At 41.1% G+C, this 20475-nt stretch overlaps 1 protein-coding gene across 7 annotated transcripts in view; it reads right to left on the bottom strand.

Moving 5' to 3' along the window:
- The window catches only part of DOCK9 (dedicator of cytokinesis 9), a 118002-nt gene extending 97850 nt beyond the window's left edge, over positions 1 to 20152 (bottom strand). For 3 of the 7 annotated variants that reach the window (XM_031613746.2, XM_031613747.2, XM_031613748.2), the window contains exon 1: positions 19933 to 20152. In XM_031613746.2, coding sequence (XP_031469606.1) covers positions 19933 to 20046 — 114 coding nt within the window. In that variant the 5' untranslated portion in view covers positions 20047 to 20152. Of the gene's footprint in view, positions 1 to 4819; positions 5752 to 19932 lie in introns of those variants that run through there. The other 4 variants (XM_090129357.1, XM_090129377.1, XM_090129385.1 and 1 more) reach the window with 2 other exon arrangements.
- Positions 20153 to 20475: the final 323 nt, after the last annotated feature.

The following is a 20475-nucleotide window of genomic DNA, read 5'->3' as shown; positions in this document are numbered from 1 at the left end:
TTCCACTCAGAAGGAACAAGTTGATACTAATTTGTTAAGTCAGACAGCAAGGACGTGAGGCCTTTTAGTAATGAACCTTATAAGCACATTGTATGTTAAATTAAGGAAACAATCATTTTTGAAAAGTAATTTAATATTAGCCTGAAATCAAAATATTTCCAACTTAAATGACCACTGTGGAGATTACTTCCAGAATGACACAGCTGTCTGATGTCATTAATCAATCTTCCAATATGCAGATTTGGGTACACTTCAAAGATGTCCCGGTTCATTATGAACAAAATGACTCATGAGCAGCACAGAAACTGCAGCCACACAAAAATTCAATAAGGCCTAATGAGGATGTTGCTGTAAAGTCAACAGGTTACAGGGACTAAGAAACTACAGTTACTATAACAGGAGGGTGCTGGTTCTGTTTCCAGAAAATACCCAAATCTATCTGTTTTAAAGCTGGACATACACTATTCCAAAACACCCTGCATTTCTTCTTGGAAATTTTGTTAGCACAAATGTAATAACTGTTATTCAAATTAATGTTTTCTCCACATCAGGTTTAATAAAATTTTAGAACTATTTAAATTATTAGGCCACATCCTGTACACACCCCAGTTACTAAATAGCTTTAACTAACATTTTGTAAAATTTCATGGGAGAAACAGCAGTGTTGAGTACAACATGGAAAGCAAACTCAGTAAAAATAAATAATAAATATATATATATATATTTACATAAATAGAGCTGCTTTCTGCAATATTCAGACATAAAAAAAAGAAAATTACTGTCCATCAGCTCAGCCTGTGTCACTTCAGAAGTTCTGTCTTCTCCATTGGCCTTACCAGTATAGCCAGCTACCCTCTTCATTCACTCAACATGTCAACAGCTTTATTAGCAAAACTACTTTTAATTCTTGTTGGTTTTCTTACACCCACATCACCATTCTCCCATGCTTGTTTTTCATCTTTATCTACCACTATAAACAGTTTTTAAGGCCCTAAACAGTAGAAAAACATATTCCTCCTAGATATTTGTTGGTCATCCTATGATTGCAAATAAAATACTACCCGACCATAAGAATCAAGGCCATAAGAAAACAAAACACTCCTAACTTCAACACATCAGAAATAGCCTGAAATATTACGCTGAGAATGGAATAAAAAGAGTCACAGGAAAATCAAAACTAAGTACTGTAACTTTGAATTCATCAAAATTGCATAAATTATATATTTTAATTGATTTCCATACAATCATAGAATCATTTTTACATTCGGAAAAACCTTCAAGACTAAGTCCAACCATCAACCTGACCTACTGAATCCCATCACTAAGCCACATCCCTTAATGCCACATCCATGTGTTTCTCAATTGCCTCCACCACTTTTTTGGGCAGCCTCTTCCAATGTTTGACACCTCTCCATGAAGAAATTCTTCTGATGTTCAACCCAATCCTCCTCTGATGCAACTCGAAGCCATTTCCTTGTGCCGTCACCTGAGAAAAGAGCCAGACCTTCTCCTAGCTGCAACGTCCTTCTACGTAGTTCTAGAGAGCAATGAAGTCTCTCCTCAGCTTCCTCTTCTCCAGACTCAGCAGTCACAACTCCCTCAGCCATTCCTTGAAAGTTTCACATCCTTCAACTTACCATAAAACTAAGCAGATTAGAATGTTTTCTTCAACATTTACAGAAAATAAATATGACCTGGGAGAACATTTGAAGAAAACACAGTTCCATTAATTTTCTTGTTAGAAGTTGCATAATCTCAAGCTAAATCTATAATCTTACAAAAACACTGCTTTATACCCCAATGAACATAGAGATCCCATGAGGTTCCTTCAAACTCAGTGATGTAGAATAAGATGAAGTGTATATGACAAGCTAGAAATGTTCCTATATGAGTGATATAGCATTTTCATTGCAGGCTCAAACAATCTCAGATGAATAAAAATAAACTGTATTCCCAAGAAGGACATTCTCACTCAGCCTTCATTTTATCTTTCATTTCCTTCAAACGATCAAAAGAGTACACCTGCTTCAGCTAAAACTTTAATTAGACTTAATAAGATTTTAGATACAGCTTCCTGACCTCTGGATTACAAATTAAACAGGAAAAAAAAAAAAACCATACAGCATACACTACACAAACTATTGCTGCCTCCTTGCTTCTTCACAGGATGGAGCTTTTCCTCCCAGGAGAATTGCTTGACCACTTTCTGCTCACAGGAAATTTTCACAGATTTTCAACACTGGTTTTGCAAGAGGGTCCATGTGTAATTACAGTACAGAACTCTCTGAAATTCACAGGCATTTTGACAACAGCTGTGTATCAGGAGATATTGGATCCAAACTAGCTAAACAGAGCAGATAGCAGGAACAGCCAAAAAGGCAGAGTTAACAAATTGCAGCTGTAATATATGCTACAGCACAAACAAATCAATAGGTGAAGTCATACACCCACACATGCATCTGTTGCAACAAACACCACAATGTAGGAAAACACAGGAAGGTGACACCCTGTCATTCTCTTTGCACACTAACCATGCAGCTTCCCTCCTGAGGAAGTGCATTCCTCAAGTCTTCATCTCCCTGAATGGCTTCTTAGGGAGAAGCAAGTCAGTCTTTAAAGGAGGAGGAAATGGCAAAATCAGGTTCTAACAGCAAAGTGTGGGGAAAAAAAAGTATTAGAGTTATTTGAATACGTTTAGATAAGCTCTGTAAAATAACTTGTCACTATTGGCAAGATTACTGTCTTTCCTGCTTTCCGCTCTTCAGGGGTAAATCAGGAGCAACTGTTCCCAGTCTGAGTCACCAAAACCCATAGTGAGGCTCAGCTGTGACTGGCAACACTGTCACCTTTCAATGAAGGGCCAGATTTTTTCTGGTAAACTCTCACCTTTTGCTTCCACAAACTACAGTAATCCAGTACAGTGAGCAGGAAGTCATTCTGACCCCTCAATTCCACAACCTTCCATACTAACCCTTCAATTATTTATTCTGGGAAGAAACTTATCTTCACTCACTACTTTCAGCTAAACCAAGGTGACAGAGCCATACAAATATAAATATTTATATGGAAAATATAAACAAACATTATCAAAAATAGACCCCACTTATGTTATTTAAAAGCATTTTCAACTTTTGGAGTAGAAGAAAAGTCCAATTAACAGATCTGGAACTTTAGTAGTACTGGGAAGACTACAGATATTTTGTGTTAATCTTGCTACTTTGCAAACCAATTCTGCAGGCCCAAATTAAAGAGAAATTAATCCCAGGGAAAAAATAGCAAAGGAAACAAAGATGAAGAAGGAAAAACAACAACAACAACAAAAAACCATAATACAAATGATTTTTCACTCCAATATTCTATATCGTATTCTAAGAGTATTTGTTTCTCACCTAACTATTTGTAATGGGAGGCCAGTAAAGGTGCTGGGTCCTGAATTCAAAGGACTGCAAAAGTTAGTAGAACTAGTCACTGTCCAGCCCTTAACAAATGTTAAAGTTGACCTCATACAGATGGTTATTTGACATGTCTAACAGCACAAAGAGACTTCTAATACCTAGAAGAAGCCGTTTTATTTGTAATAGCCAACAATATTAAGAATTTATGAAAAGCAATACTATCACGAAAGGCAATACACATACTGTCAGTTATTTTAAGCATCCAAAGCCAGTTCAGGTTCATTCCTGGAAACTAAGTAATGTGTGTATATGTATATATATATATGCATACACAGCACATACATGTGCATACATACATGTACATACATCTGTGTACATACACATATTCTTTCCTGAAGTTTTACTTGCATGCATATATATGTGTGTGTGTGTGTGTGTGTGTATATACATACACATACATACACACACAGACACCCCTTTTTTCTCATCTTTCAGTTCAACAAGAACAAAACTGACCCGCATAAAGGCAACAGCTTTATGATATTTCTGAAGGCTTTCCATAACTGCAGTTGCACAGCATGGGTACACCAGCAGGCACGACAAGCTTGCCGAAATGCCAAGGTACCACACCCCTCTCATTCCAACCACCTTGTTGGTGAGTTAGCAGTTAACAAGTGACCTAAAATTAATCAAAATAAATATTTCACTCCTTCATTCATTCAATTCTGAAGCAAGCAGTGCTCGTTAGCTATCGCAATTCCACCCCCTCAAGCCTAAATGTAATATATCTGACGCACATATGAGTCATTAACCTGCGGGGTACAAAGACAACAGTCTCACTTTAAGCAGGTTTTCTTTGCATCAAGCAACACCTAAAAAAGCCTTTGCAAGCAAAAAAGGTGCAGAAAACAGTTTACTGCTTCCTTTAACCATTTTTTTTTTCTTCTAGAATGCTCCTGTACACATTCCAGTAACTTAAATGGAAACAGAATGTTTTCAGAGAGGAAAAAAAAATTATTCAAATGCATCTGAAAAATAAGCCTTAAATCCTGGGTTACCATTTTTCCAGCAATGCATTCCTCAGTTTTTCCAAATAATCTAATTATCTGTGCTCCATCTGAAGTGCCAAATACATTCTGAGAGCACGTTAAGATTTAACATATGATCTTCTGTACCAATCCTGTTTACAGAGAGCAAATTGTTCACACTATTAATACAAATCTAAATGATACAATGAGTACGAAGCCCAAGCTTTGATGTTACAGCTGCACGCACACGTGTATTACATGTCACATACATGCACTAGCATGCTATACTATCAAGGCAATACAAAGTCTGTACACAGTAGACATTAAATAAGCACAGGATTTAGTTTAGCTTTCAATTACCAGATAAAATTATTACTGAAACAAGTTTGTATTTACCAGAGATGAATGAATCAGTATTCCTGAATCTTCATCTGGCAAGATGAATGCTGTATATTCAAGGGCATTGTTTTCCCCTTGCTGTTTGCAAATATAACCACAGTTTCTCTCAAAAACTGTTCGGATGCCTTTAAACAGAACCACACTTGTCGTGCAACCCATTCCAAATCCGGTGAATTTTGCATTTCTAGCAGCCCTGATTGCATTTGCAGGATGTCGTCTTCCTCTGCTCGGCTCGGATAATTTCCCCGTGCTTCGCAGAAATATTTCTTTGTACAATCTTCATTATGTCCGACACTCAGTATGTTCCTCAACTAGAAGCCATCAGCTACTGAAATGTAATCCTATTTGTTTAAGCCAAACACTGCCAAAAATCCAGCCGCCGAAAAATCAGAGGGTGATGAAAAGCAAAGGATACCTCAGCTGAAGAAGATAAGAGGCTTTCAGCATGCGCTGTACTCCACAAGAGAGATGAAAAGATATTCCGGAGGGTCTGGGAAACGGCTCCCAGATTTCAAAGATCCTCAGAACATAATCAAAGATGAAAGGAAACTGCGAAGATACTGCTGCAGTTTCTGCTGCCAGCCACAAAGAATCCTCATCTGCTGCAAGAAAGCACACTCCCAGAATGCCTAGCACAGAGTTCGTACTAGCAAACATTTCTTTCCTTGACCTATTTGTGCTTTTTAATGTTTAAAAGCAGAAATGTCACATGCAAGGACTCAAAAATGAAGGGAAATCGTTAAGTTACTGCTGCTAGTGAGAAACAAAACCCTTCAGTATAACCTCTATGTTATCAATGTGCTGTTCTCAGTTCAGGCAAACCACAAGGGAGCTGGATGCTGACAACTGTCGTTATTTCTTTTCTCCCTCACGTATAAAAGTAGCCTCTCAGAGCAGTGAGTTCCCATCTGCCAGAAGTGACTTTATGAAGTCACTGATAGCAAATAGCTGTGCTCTTTTTTTATTATTTTAATGACTATTTGATTATTCTTAATTAAAGGGACTTCAGGGAAGCACAAAGGGAGGGGAAGAACAGATCAGTGATGTCAACTACACATTTGTCCCTGTACAAACTGACTTAGGGAAATGCTGTAATGAATGATTCAGATTCAAGATTTATTAACATTTTTCCCTTACATCTAGCTAGTTAACACATCTCAGGATTACATTTCTAACTCAGATATGGTATAATAGTATGTAGAAACATTGATTAAAAAGGAAAAAGAATCAATACTTGACAGCAATCCAAGTAGTTCCTTCCAGTCCCATATTCCCCGGGGCAGTCATTATCATGTTCCATTCATTGTAAGAAATACAAATTGTGTTACAGCAGTTTGTCAATAAAGAATAGTTTTGGGCAGAGGAAAAAGAAAGTGAGGATGAAGTATTTAGCATAAATTCTACTCATTATAGAGCAGCTCATCATGCATCAGACAGTTCTTTCAAATGGTGAGAAAATGGCCTCACTTTTAAAGCACCACACAGGATGTGGAAACACACAAAGAGTTCATTGAGGAAGACAAATGAGATGATAGAATCACAGAATGATACAGGTTGGAAGTGGCCTCGGGAGGTGCTCTAATTCAAAACTGATAAAGAGCAAATTTAATTCTGACTGCATCTTGAATAAATTTAGCATCATGTTCCTACAGTATTTTAGAAAAGGCAACTGAAACTGACTCAGATCAATACTGTGATGATAACAATGACATAAAAAGCATTCCAAATTGAGCCTGAAAGGCAGATAAATTTAAGGTCATAAGGGATGCGAAGAATCCAGATAAAGGAGGTGCGTGACCAGGTGCTTAAATATTAATACTGTGAGAAATCCGAATAAGTAAAGCAGACTGCCAACAAGCCGACTTTTTCCTATGTCACTACTGTGAAGCAAAGTGGAGATTCCCAGCTTTACAAGGGAAATTCCTGCAATTGTGAGCAACCCACACTGCACAAAGCAGTGAACGTGCAGACAAACGTGACACAACTGTAATACTATCCATTAATGGAATTACACCTCAAAGTGAAACCAGGACGATGGAAAAATTCTTCCGAGGGTCTGACAGAACTTTCTCTAGCAAGAGAAGAGAGCTAAGGGACAGCCTGAGGTAGCCAAACATTTTAGTCCAATGGTTAAAAAATAAACAAAACATACAAACAAACATATGAACAAGATTGTATTGTTCATGACGTGAGCAGCAAGCTGGACATTGCAAACTGCCTTTAGCTGCACCTGGTTTATGAGAAGGTCTTTCTCCCTAAGGGAAGGAAAGGAGGGCTGTGGAGAGAGGACAAATAATGTTACTTCTCTTTGTGTAAAAAGGTCTGCATGCAGATTTCCAGAGTTATTCAAATTAGCACGTATTGCAAATACTACATTCCTAGACTAGACTGCCTGGTTTTATATGGCATCAAGCTTCTCTCTGCTATGTACTGTACTGGACCAGTACCGACTGCACTACAAGATTCCTGAAGTTAAAAAGATGAAATTGGTTCTTCAGAAGGACATGTCCCTCTAGAACATGGACAGTAATACAGAAGAAGCTCTAGCCACTCTCCAAAGTAATTGTTGGCAACTGCTTAACAAAGGTTCCACAATTACTTTAAAAGCTTAACCACCAGTCATAACCTTACTATAGCAAATGCCTAATCATCACTTCTCACTACGATACCACAGGGCTTCAAAATATTAAGCAGACCTACAGCAACCGAGTTCCAGCAAGCAGAATCTCGTAGGTAAAAAGTAAACAAGTGTCAGAAATCAGGCCATTATAACCAATGCTTGCAAGTTTCAATTTGATGCTGGTTAGCAACCTACAAAGATTGAAGTCCTTAATGAAAAGCTACCTGAATTGATTTAAAATCATCTTGTAAAACTCTTATTACTAAGAGTTTACGATGTGCAACTAGACAGAAATCAAACTAAGGAGAGCTTCCCATCAAGTATGTTACCACAAAACAACATGGATGTTCTGTCTTCAGATATGCCACCATTATAGGCAAGTATTTCATAAAGACACAAGGCCATATCTGCAGGAAAATGCAATTCAGTCAGGATTTAAGCATCTAGGCATTTAAGGCACCGAAATATGTTTAATCCCTTAAAATACTTGAAGTACTTAAAATTTTACCAAATAAATTATCCTTGATTCTTAACATAGCCAAACTGATGCCATCTTAACAAGAGCGAACATCTGGTTCCTTAGCGATTTTAACACATACTGACTGAACTCAGCTTTTCACAAAGCCTGACAGTATCTGTAGGTGGAGCACTACCTTCCTTCCATCTGGCAGCTGTCTGTGGATCAGCTCAGAATGCTAGAGATGTGTGCCCAAAGCTGCCTAAGCCCAGAAGGGTTAAAACAAACACCAGTTACAGTGCACCTTTGGAGTGCCTTAATAATTAGATAATCCAGACCAAGGTACTGGCTTTTGTCTGGTAAAGCCACAGGAAAGAACTAAGATCCACAAGCCCTGCAAGAGGGAGAAGAATAAACAGCAGTTCCAATTTAGCAGTATGATCCTAGAGGAGAAGCAGAAAATTCAGGTTCTGGTGCCTGATATAAGGACTGCTGAGATCTTGGATAATTCTGCTTGAAGCGAATGCTTACAGGAGATCTTATCACTATCCACAATCACCTAACAGGAAGGTTAAGAGAGGATGGAACCAGGCTCTTCTTGGTGGCAGTCAGACAGCAAGAGATAACGCATGCAATATTTAATTTATATACAGGGAGTTTTTGATGCGTACATATATTTTTAACCATGAGAGTAGTCAAATATTGAAATTAAACAGTCTCCCCGTCTGTTGATAGTAAAACTAGACTGGCATAGTCTCCAAGCAACCTACTTTGAGCAGGGAATTGGACCAAGTAACTCATATTTGTCCTTCAGCTCATGCCCTCACATGATTCCTTGGCACTGTATCAGGTAGCCACACATCAACCACTGAAACAGAGAAAAGATCCAAGAAAATTCTGTACTTGAAAGAAGCTATGCTTCCTCCAGGAGATAATCTTGACAATAGCATGTAATTTTGAATGAGAATCCGCACACTCAGCAAGGCCCTTAGAAGAAATACACATCACAGAGAAATGAAAAAGCTACTGTAAGATTAGAAACCCTAACTATATCATCAGGCTGAAGACCAGAAGCAAGTTTATCAACCATACGATGCATCAAAAAGCCAAAAATAAGACTTATGAAGACTGGAGCACTAGCCATGGAAGCTTGTCATAGCCAGCTAATAGCATAAGTTGATTTTAATCTACATACAAGGGAATGTTTATTATGCCTTTTTTTTTTTTTCTTCTTACATCTGAGCAAGTGGGAAGGAAGCCTAAATGATGCAACCCATGGAATGCTAATTCAGAGATTTTAATCTTGCATACACAGTATCATGTATGTGCTGATGGAGAGATACACACATTTAAAACCCCACTAATTACAAAATACTAAATGCCATAGCTAGTACTTTCCTGTTGCATAATTGAGAGCTGCAAAAAGGTCAGCCTTCTCACAAGTCCATTCTTATACACATAATAACACATTCTCATCCATAAGTGAGCACGGGGAGTAACCAGTAAGGCACACACCTTAAGTTCAAGCTTAACTCAAGTATATCTTCAGGGCAGCCATAGTAAGAATAACCCAGAGAACTTCAGGAAGTTGCCCAACTACACTGAGCAGATGAACTTCCATTAGTAAGCATGAGACATAAGACATCGATAGCTCCTTTAACTGTTTTATGTTTCAAGCCATAGCACAGGATTCTGGTATGAAATATGCTCACATGACTCCATCTAGTGGTTACAAAACTTCCAGCTTCCTTAAATTGACCTCTTTACTGTGGGCTCTGACAACTTTTTATTCTGGGCAACTGACACGATAGCCACAACATATGCTTCTTATAATTAAGTGCAGAACATGTCACTAATTATAGGATATTATTTTCAGGAATACTGATGAAACCATATTAAAGTACAGTCAAAATACAGCAGACTAGAAAAAAATAGTTAAAGCCCAGTTTCTGAGCAATTGTACCGCGTTCAGGGAAGAGCATCAGAAACTCAGAGCTCACATATACTTTTATTCCCCCTACAAACGTTATTCAGATTCAGGTTACTCTCCTTTCCTTTGTTACTAGCTTATTAAGGAACAAGTTCCAAGTTCCCTCCAGCATATCCCCAGCTGCCAAAAACTATGCTGGAAGCACTGTCCCTTGAAATTTACCAGTAAGACTGTACACAGTGAGAATTCTTTTTTTTTTTTTTTTTAACCTATTAGAAACCTCACATTTCATAAGAGAAAACCTCTGGATCATGCTGTATGCTACAGCCAGGAAGAAGTTTGTACACAACATTCTTGGGTCATCTGAGGCCATGCACAATACCAGGCAAATAACTCCATGGCAATAACAGGCCAGGCAAGCAAGACTCCCAAGAGAATTTTGAAGAAAACTGGAATAGCACTCTCCAAATAATTAGAAAATGTGTCGTCTCTTCATTAACCTGAATGCTCTTTTTAGACTGACTCAAATCAGACGTTCAACAACAACTCAAGATCCCCTTTGGACTAGCAAACACTATGAGTGAAGCCTCCTTGAACATTCTTAATGGCAAACATACAACAACGACTTTCAGCTAAATCACCTATTGCATCAGCTGCAAAAGTATTACTGCAAGTCAGTGCAAGAAGGTGCAAATGTGCTTAACAGAATGAGGTCAGAAGCACCACTTGACAGCACTGCACTGGGGCACCGGCAATGCCTTCAAACTGGAAGTTGGATGAATACCTTTCAAACATTTCAAAAACATAGCCTTTTTAATTACTTTGTTTTAAGCCCACAATGCTAGTATTTAACTTCAAATTTCTTCACAAATCTGGTGAGACAAAGAGCTATCTCGCTATCCTTTTCTCCCACTGAACTCTTTCTTTGGAACACATGTCTAAACACAAGCACATCACACAGAATCACAGAATGGCCAGGGTTGGAAGGGACCTCAAGGATCATGAATCTCCAACCCCCCTGCCACACGCAGGGCCACCAACCTCCACATTTAATACTAGACCAGGGCCCCATCCAGTCTGGCCTTGAATACCTCCAGGGACGGGGCATCCACAACCTCTCTGGGCAGCCTGTTCCAGCACCTCACCACTCTCTCTGTAAAGAACTTAACACGAACACAGGCTCTGGATGTGCAAGCTGACAACAACTTACATTCCTACACGTTCACGTGCATTAAACCCTAGGCCCCTGAAATCAACTACACTTAGGATTTCACCTACGATAACACACAAATTGTAAATATTACATTACACACTGATGTAAATGGATATTGAAATTCTTTCCCTACTTAATAATATGAAAGCATTAACCATTCTCAGTATAACATGTAGTCACTCCTTGTGGGAATATTAACTTTATAGCAGTAAAAACAAACTACTCTGAATTCACAAAATAACTCCTTCCCAACCACAGAGCACTGAATGTAGTAAAAAGCAGGTTAGCCTGTGACTCGAATTTCCCAAGCTAGAGCAGCATCTGTCACCATGCTCTCTCTTTTGAAGTCCACAGCTACAGCTCGGTATCAAAAAGCAACCACAAGTGCACAAAGCAGCAGCTAAGGATTATTTATTTACACGATGGCTCTATATTACATGCCTTCCTGCCTTCTAGGTGCTCTGAATCAGCATTACTGATTCTCAGTTAAATGTTGTGACTGAACTTAAATCTGAAGGATTTTTTAAATATATTTTGGTTATTCAGTTAATGCTATGTCACAAAATGGTTTGGGTTGGAAGGGATCTGTATCACCACCTAGTTCCAACCCCTCTGCTCCAGGACGAGACACCTCCCTCTAGAGCAGGTTGCTCACAGCCCCATCCAGCCTGGCCTTGAATGCTTCCAGGGAGGGGGGCATTTACAGCCTCGCTGGGCAACTCGTTTCACTGTCTCATCACCCTCACAGTAAAGAATATCTTCCTAAAATCTAATCTATATCTATTCTCTTCCAGTTTAAAGCCATTTTCCCTTGTCCTGACATTACTTGCCCACCTAAAAAGTCCCTCCCCAGCATTCCTGTAGGCTCCTTCAGATACTGGAAGGCATGTATAAGGTCTCCTCAGAGCCTTCTCTTCTCCAGATCCAGCTCTCTCAGCTTGTCCTCACAGGGGAGGTGCTCCAGCCCTCTGATTATCTTCATGGCCCTCCTCCAACAACTCCGTGTCCAGTCACTCAATACTCCCACTGTGTGAATAACTATGTTTCTTAGTAGAAGAAACTACAAAAGGGACTATTTAATTTCAGCTGGTAGGGACTGTAACATTGCTTATGCACAAACTTGATCCCTGAAGGTTTCATACCTTCGGAAGAATGGTGTGTTAGTATTGTTGGTGTTTTTGTCCCATATTTTTTATTTTCTAGTATTCTTTCCTAGGATTATCAGAAAAAGAAACTTTTCCAGAGTACTACCAAGCATGGAGAAGAAAAAAAAAAAGAAAGAAATGTATATTTTTCCATTGATTTTCTCAGAATTATGAAGTTCACATTTCTTAAACTACTGGTATCGACAATATTGTCTCAGACAGAAAAATTATCCAGAACTGCTCTTTTTGGATACAACAGTGTTCAAGGGGCTAAATAACAAACTTCTCTCTTAAAACACCTGATATCCTTTCCCTCTGATGGTGAGCAGAAAGAAATTCCAGTTGGTCCTGACATACAAATGGCTTTTTTTTCCTTTGGAGAAGGCCCCAAACCAAAGGCTGGCCTGGGCCCAGTGACTTTGAAGTAGAATTCCAGCTGAGGTTTGGATACACACCAACACCACCACACACACCAGTCTGAATCAGTCTCCAACCTGCTTGCTTCCTTGGGATGCAGAGCTAAGATTAATTTGTTCTTAAAAGCAATCTAACATCTTAGACCAAGTACACAAAAGTGTGAGAGAAAGACAGCATCACTCCCTACCACACCCCTGGAGTTATCTTTCTTGCTGCCTTCTTTTTGCTCGGGATACCCATCAGTAGCACCAGGTTGACAGCACCACCTAAAATAAAGCATAAGTTTACAGAACGGAGCCACGAGATGGCTGAAGTTGGAACAGGCTGCCTGAAGCCACCTGGTCCAAACCCTGCCCAAGCAGGGACACATCAGTCTCACCACCAGTCTGAGGTGTGAGATCCACAAAGTTTCCAACAAAGGTTCTTACTCACGTCTTTCTAGTTTTTCCCACTTTAACTGCCAGAGCCTTCAAGACAGGCAGCGATCTTCCGAGCCAGCAGCAGAATGTGCAAAGAGAATAATCTTAATTCCCCATTCCTCCTTTCATACCTGAATCATCAGTCAGAGGGAGGGGATGACAAAGTGCTCTAACAGATTCACTAACTCATCTTTACACAGACAAAGAATCCCACTTCCCGCCCCTGCAGTCAGACTGAGTTTTTTTTATTTTCTTAACGCGTCTGCAGCAAAGCTGGTATTTCTTTCAACAAGCAGCAATAGTATCTGCCACAGATGTTGGATTTCTTTTACCAAATATTTGCTCTCCAAGCGGGTTTTCTTCACAAAAATCCCCTTCAGAACTTCTGCTCAACTTCCTGAAGACCTCTGGCTGTTTCATATACCATTTTCCCAAGCACAGTCCATTGTACCAATGAAATCCTGGTCATTGTTTCACATATGAAGCAAATTGTTTTCATGGCCCTTAAGACTGTTTTTTTCATTTGTTTGTTTTGTTTTTAATAGTACAGGAAATTTCTATTCTGAGTTAACACATGCTCACTTTCATTCTCACCAGAATAACTTGAAGTACTTCTACAGGAAAAAACTAAACCCCACAGCATTCTCACGATACGAGACCTAAGATTATTTCATAGTATCTTAAACTTACTCATCTACATACATCAGTGCCTGTGGAGTACGACAGAATGCAATCCTTCCCCCACACACCTGCCCATCCCATGTATGAAGGTCTCAGGTAAGTTTACATGCTTGAAATAATTAGAGTATCTTCTCATCTTTAAGTATGCTATTTCCAAAATCTTTCAATGAGAAGAGCATTGTGTAATACATGGATTACTTATGCAGCATTTTACGCTTTGTATAATTAATGCTTTTGATGGCCACAGATGGTCTAAGGGGAACGTGGAGAGACAAAGAATGAATCTGTGTTTTCCTTCTCTCAAATGGAGCTTTGCCTTCAGTACCCACATCAAGTAAAGTACCCAAGATCATCTGACCTCAAAACCAGAACTAAAGTACTAGCTAAGGAAGAGGGATTTATGTACATTTTTTATACGCCATATTTTCAACATCAGTACATTAGGTAAATTCTTCAAACTCCATCACAAATTTCAGTTCCTTGGATCCCAGTGATGAAGATGAGACATTTATCTCAACAGCAAGTCACTAGCACCAACCCCTCCCCCCCTCAGTATTTACAGAAATTCAAGGTAAAAGCAATACATGCAATGCACTTCTCAGAGCAATACACCCAAGCTTTCTGCTATCTGAAAAACAATTCCCCCTTACTAGCTTCAAATGAGTTACCAGTACCTTTTCTTTATTAATATTCTTGAAAGCAAGCATGTGAATTTTGCAGTCTTAAATCTACTTCAGAAACACAATACCATGTAACATGGTCAAATCCACCAATTATTGAGTTTCGCATATAAGCACATTCATGTGATGGTTATCTAATCTCAGGCACTACTCAGAGGCAAATGATCAATCACCCCAATAGCCATATACACTTAACAGTAATTTGAGCAATTACACCTGTGCAGTAACAATAAGCAGTTGATATTAAAGGTGTAGTTTTCCGAACTAGTAATTACAGACCTTTTTGAGACACTGGCATAGGTCACAAAGCAGCATAAGCAAACATGTGGCTTTAAACTGGATATAATGTTTTAAGTTTATTGCATAAGATGTTTAATGTGGGGAAAAATAATCAGAGCTATGGAATTCCCAAGTTTCACTTCAGGTGTGAGAAGTTACACTGCTATTGAGATACAAACATGTGATCCTGCTTGGGCTTTTAAGGTCATTAGTAGGAGGGGGAAAAGAAAAACTCTGCAGTGTTCTGTGCTGCATGAGCTGTTGCCACCACAGCCGTCTACCACCACCATACAGCTGATGTTTGCTGTATTAGAAACAACAGTTTTTAAAACATTTACTCCTATTTCAAACAATTATCCTTATCCCTGGGCTAAGAAAAACTCTAGGAAAAAAAAAAAATTAAGAAATCAGACATAGCTAACAAGAATGATCTGCTGCTGCTGAATGGGTTAATTATATTTTTGTTCATACAAGAATTTTTCCCCTCACAATCTTTTTCTGAACAGGCTTACTGACATTTAAAATCTATGAAAGTCTTACGGTACTTATAAACTTTAGTGCTATAGCCCAGCCTCTGAATCTTCCCAACCACAAAAATGTCTCATACCCAACAAGTCTTCTTAGCAGTACCAGACTTGCCAGAAACAACCATTCCATTACTACTGTTTTGCATCCAATTGAAAAGGTTTTCACATGCACTTTGCTGAAGTGAAATTAGCATATTTATCACAAAGATCACATAGTCTGCCAATTTTTATTTCCTCAAGGAAATGTAAGTGGTGCACGCCATAAACTAAAACCACCTCTTCAGGTTTGAGCATCATCTTCCCCTCCTACCTTCCACCCCAGAGTTCAACAGTTCAGATACTAAGCGCTACAATTCACATCCAGCTCCTTCAGGCTGAGATACCTTAGATGATGCTGAACTGGCAGCAACTGTTTTTCTTTGAAAATTCCCCGTGTCAGCTCTCATCTCCTTGCTTTCACTCACCCATTCATAACAATGTACTTCTTCCAAAATCGTCCAAAATTTAAATTTCACATTCCAAGCTCAAAGCTTTATCCATGTTTCCACCTTTACAGCATCCCTCAACTGTTCCAGTCCCTGCTCTCTGTATCAGCATCCCTCCAGCATTATATATCACTTTCTCAATTGCTGGCTTACTTTAGGGAAAGAGGGAACAACTACTTCCTATACAACACAGCAGCTAAAAATCTCACCATTGATGAGGTTTCAAATACTCCATTCACTGTACACAGAGCAAACACTGCAGAAAAGCACACAAACCCTCTCTGTGTACAGGATGTATGAAAGGATCCACAAATCAGACAAAAAATACCAAGCCAAAATGAATACTGCACAATCCTCCAAGTAACAGTGTTCTTGGAGAAGCAGCGTGTTAAAGCATAGTAATAATGCAGTAAAGATCAGGATTGAAAAGACTGAGATGAAATTGTGTTCAGGTCCAGTATAAGCCTCCTTAAAACAAAGAGCAACCAATCAAACAACAACAAACCTCCTCTGATTCTCAATCCAAGTGTTGTTTTGGAGATCCAAGCACTGTTTTTATGATATATTGACTTTCTTCCACATTTGAGAAGCTGAATTTCTGCAAGACTTTTAGAACTTAAGGCCTCTACCAAGTACTTAAAGTTACATATAAAGCCCCAAAGTGATTTTTTCAGCCTTCAAACACTCAAACCTACTTTGCATTAAGTCAAGAAGGAGAACTGCAGAAGATTATCTGGGGATCACTTAAATTTCATACCATTTCTCCATATCTCCAGTGTGTATAACATTGATTTCTCTATAGGGGAAACATTTGCCAAGTTATTTGGTACATGTAGATCTTTTAATTATCTGCATACATGATAATGGCATTTTATTGTTAACTTGGCAAAAGAAGAGCCAACCTGGCATGCCATTCTCCTAGTTGCTTGTTCCCCCATCTTTAAATGTAAGGTTAATTTAGGATAAGGTACAACACCTACTTTGTCACTACAATAATTTATCATTATCATTTCACTGAATGAGACACAAAACTCCACCTCTCTTCTATGTTTTAGGTAACATAGTACCACTTAAAGAGATCACTGCCAGTTATGCATAAGGCTAAAATTGCACTGAAGTCTGCTCTTGATAAGACTGCTGGTTTTAGAAAGAGACTTTTCACGCCCATAACCCTCCTCCCCAGACATAGATGTATTTGGATGGCCAAAGGCACCAACATGAAGTCACACAGCGTAAGTCAAAATAAGTCAGTCAAAACAGTGGCAACATACAAGAAAATCATGTTAAGCAAGCATGCTAATGTCATACAGAAAATAGCAAAATCTGAATCCAAACAATCAATATATACCTTAGTGCCATAGACAATGAGAAGTTGATAGACAAATAATAACATTTGCAACTGTGCCAACTGAACCATATCTGTTGGTTCAGAAAAGTAAAGCAAATAAAAAGAATGTATGAGATCTTAAAAGTTGCCAAGATAGCTTGTTTCATTCTGATTAAAACTAGCTTGGCCAACCACATCTGCTTACTATTCAGCCAGCCTATTTGGTCTATCAGTTGGCTGAAATTCGCTGACGTTCAGCTCCAGTGAAAAGCAATAAGAAAATGTAAGATATGTCATACTATAATACGATACTGATAATGCTGTTTTCAATCCTCTTTCATGAATATGATTCTAGGAACATTTATACAGCAGAGAAGATAAGCATGTTTTAGAAATGCTATCTGGTAAGCCTCATTTAAACACGGGAGATGCTTTTTATTTAAAAGAGTGCAAGACAGACATTTTTGATGGCAAAAATGGATGGGCTTGTTAACTAGAAGCTACAATAAAAAGACAAGAATCTACACAGCTTCACAAGTATTAGCAATTCTTTTCTGTCTCCTACTGCAAATAATAATGGCATGACTTGTGTCACTTCTCAGCACATCCTGCTGCAGAGATGTACAATCTGAAGCAATATTTGGTTGTACACATCTGGGCAGATGACCCAACATGAACCGCAAGCTTGAATTCATTCCTTCCTACCTTCAGAACCCTCACTGCAAGCCCAGTCAAGAGAAAACAGTTTCAGTATTTTTTCAATATTGGAAAGCTTCAGAATTTGTCCTTGGACCAAGTGTTGACAGTAAGATCACATTAGTTACTAATGCTAAGCAATGTTTTGTAGACAACCCAGTTCAGAAAATCCTTGGGGGGTGCTCTACCAAAGAGCTTTTGAGGCAGATTAGAGAAAAAAAAAAAAAAAGTGGGTCTTTAAAGCAACAGATCTGAATAGAACAACAACTACTTCAATACAGATAAGAATCCCGTATCTATCATATCAGCCTAAGAAACTTCTCCGATAATAAAAGCTAGGAATTCTGTCAGCCCAGAAACCAGTCAACTTACAGAAGTATTTCTTATTTTTAATACTTTTAAAGTATAGAATGGTACTAATGGTACTAAACTCCTTTTTAAAGAAAGAAAGAAAAGTACAATTTAATTCTAAACATCACAATGCCCTATAAAGTTACAGCAAATTCAAAAATTAACTCATGAAGGAACAGTTGGGATCACTAGGCTTTTATTACAGGATTTAAGCATCATGCGAGGAGGACAGAGGAATTCAGTAATCAAGTAAAGGGTGTGACAGTAAGGAGGATGGAACAGCAGGGGCAACATCGCTGGCAAAAGAGGGTGAGCTTCAGCATAACACTGACACAGACAGGGATGTTGCTCTGCGTGCCAAGCTAACAGAAAAGGATCACAAAGCTGTCCTGATTGATAAGTCATCAGTTTTGCTTTCAAAAACAGTGAGGGAAGACCTTCTACAAAGCAAGACTGAGCCAGTATTCCACTTAACTTCACTTCTTTCCGCTCTTCAGAATCCTGCAGAATAATCTGCTGTGGCAAAAATACTTTGAATATTAATGAATGACATCACTTGACGTATTTGATCAAGTCGAGGAAATAAAAGAACGAGGAAAATGTTTTCCAACTCATCTCAATGACAGCAATTATAAGTGAACAAAGGAAAATACATCCAAAGGATGGAGGCAAAAGGGATGCTTTGTTGGGGAAGGGAAAACAGGAAAGTGTTGCTGAGTATTGCAAGAGTGACTTTACTTCTATAGTGACATAACTCACACCTGAATCCCCCTCGTGCTCCCTCTCTCATTCCTATCCCTCCAGGAGAGAGTGGAAGCGTTGATGTCAAGTAGATGTACAGTGCATGTACACATGTTTGGTGGAAAGCTGTCACTCAGGCAGACACTGAACTGTTCCTATTAGCACCTGCGTTATACAGTCCTCAAACCACAGTTATATAAAGAGTAATTTAATTTCAGAGCCATCATTTTCATAAGGTACGCCTTTAAATTACGGCTGCAGCAAGGAGTCCTGTCATAGATCCGTACACGTGAGAGGGGAAGCCGTATGTGCTGACAAGCGGTACAGAAAAGCAAAGACCACACTCGGCATTAACGAGGCTGAAAGCAAACAAGACAGAACAGCTCCCAGCATCCCAGCACCGAAATCTCTCTACTTACACAGGGTTAAGAGCTTAGTGAAACGTTCAGTCAGGCAGGGAGACAACAGGACCACGCGGCGAACAAGCGCACAGCGTGAAGGAGAGCCCTACGAGCAGCTCTGCCCAACCTCGCTCAGCACTTCAGCTCAAACGAACGCAGCAATCCGCGCGGCAGCGAGCGCGGCGCAGGCGGGAGGGACGCCCTGCACATTCAATTGATTCCTGCCATCCTTCCGCACGAGGCGAGACACCGAACACGACAACAACAACAAAGTGCTCCAATTGCGAGGCGCGCAGACGGCGTCAGGACGGAAAGAATGACTTTTGCGCCATTCGCCCGGCCGCTAGAGCGCCGGGAACGAGGCGAGGTGCGAGCCGCAGCCGTCCCGCAGGTGGAGGACGGCGGGAGGCCTCCGTCCGCATCTCGGACGCGGCCCCGTCCCTCGCGAAACAAAAGGCGCAAAATAACAACGGGAAGGAGCGGGGCGGGCGGCGCGGCGGCAGGTTACCGGGCGGGGCCCCCCGCCGGCGCTGCCCGGGGAGGAGCCGGCAGGAAGGCAGCGCCCGGCCGTGCCCGCCGTGCCCCGCCGCCGCCGCCGCCGCCTCCCGCGGACCCACCCCGCGCCCCGCGGGGACCCGAGGCCCCGTCCCCGCCCCGGGGCCGCCGCCCGCCTCTTCCTCGGAGGCCGCGCCGCGGCTCCCACCGCCCGCAGCCCCCGGTGCCGCGCCGCGCCGCGCTCACCACCAGGACGGAGCCGCGCACCACCTCCGAGACGCTCTGCCGCAGCTCGGCCGCCGTGCCGGGCTTGCTCAGCGCCCGCGTGAACTTGCGAGTCTCCGGGGCCGCCAGTGCCATGGCTGCCGCTGCCGGCTCGTCCCGCTCCGCTCCCCCGAGAGCCCGGCCGCCGGGCGGCCCCGCGTGCGGCGGCTGCTGGGGCGCGCGAGCCCCGCCGGGGGGTGTCGCCGCTCCTGTCAGGTAGCCCCGCCCCCCGGCCGGGCCGGCGCGCGCCGCGTTCCCACCTCCGAGCCCGGCGGGCGGGGGCGACGGGGCGCCGCCGCCGCCGAGACCGATTGGCGCGGCGCTCCCGGGCCCCGCCCCCACCTGTCCCCGGGGCGGCTTTGCGATTGGGCGGCAGGTTACCTGCCCGCCGAGACTCCCCACCCTCATTGGCTCAGCGCGTAGCCGAGGCCGAGGTGAGGGGCGGGGCTGACGGGAGGCGGAAGTTGCCGCCCCTGCGAGCGGGCGCCGCCCCTATGGGCGGGCGGTGCGGCGGAACGGCGGCGG

Source organism: Phasianus colchicus, chromosome 1 (assembly GCF_987193195.1).
Source record: "Phasianus colchicus chromosome 1, bPhaCol1.hap1.1, whole genome shotgun sequence".
In the NCBI taxonomy this organism is placed as follows: domain Eukaryota; kingdom Metazoa; phylum Chordata; class Aves; order Galliformes; family Phasianidae; genus Phasianus; species Phasianus colchicus.
This window is presented reverse-complemented; position numbering and strand designations above follow the sequence as displayed.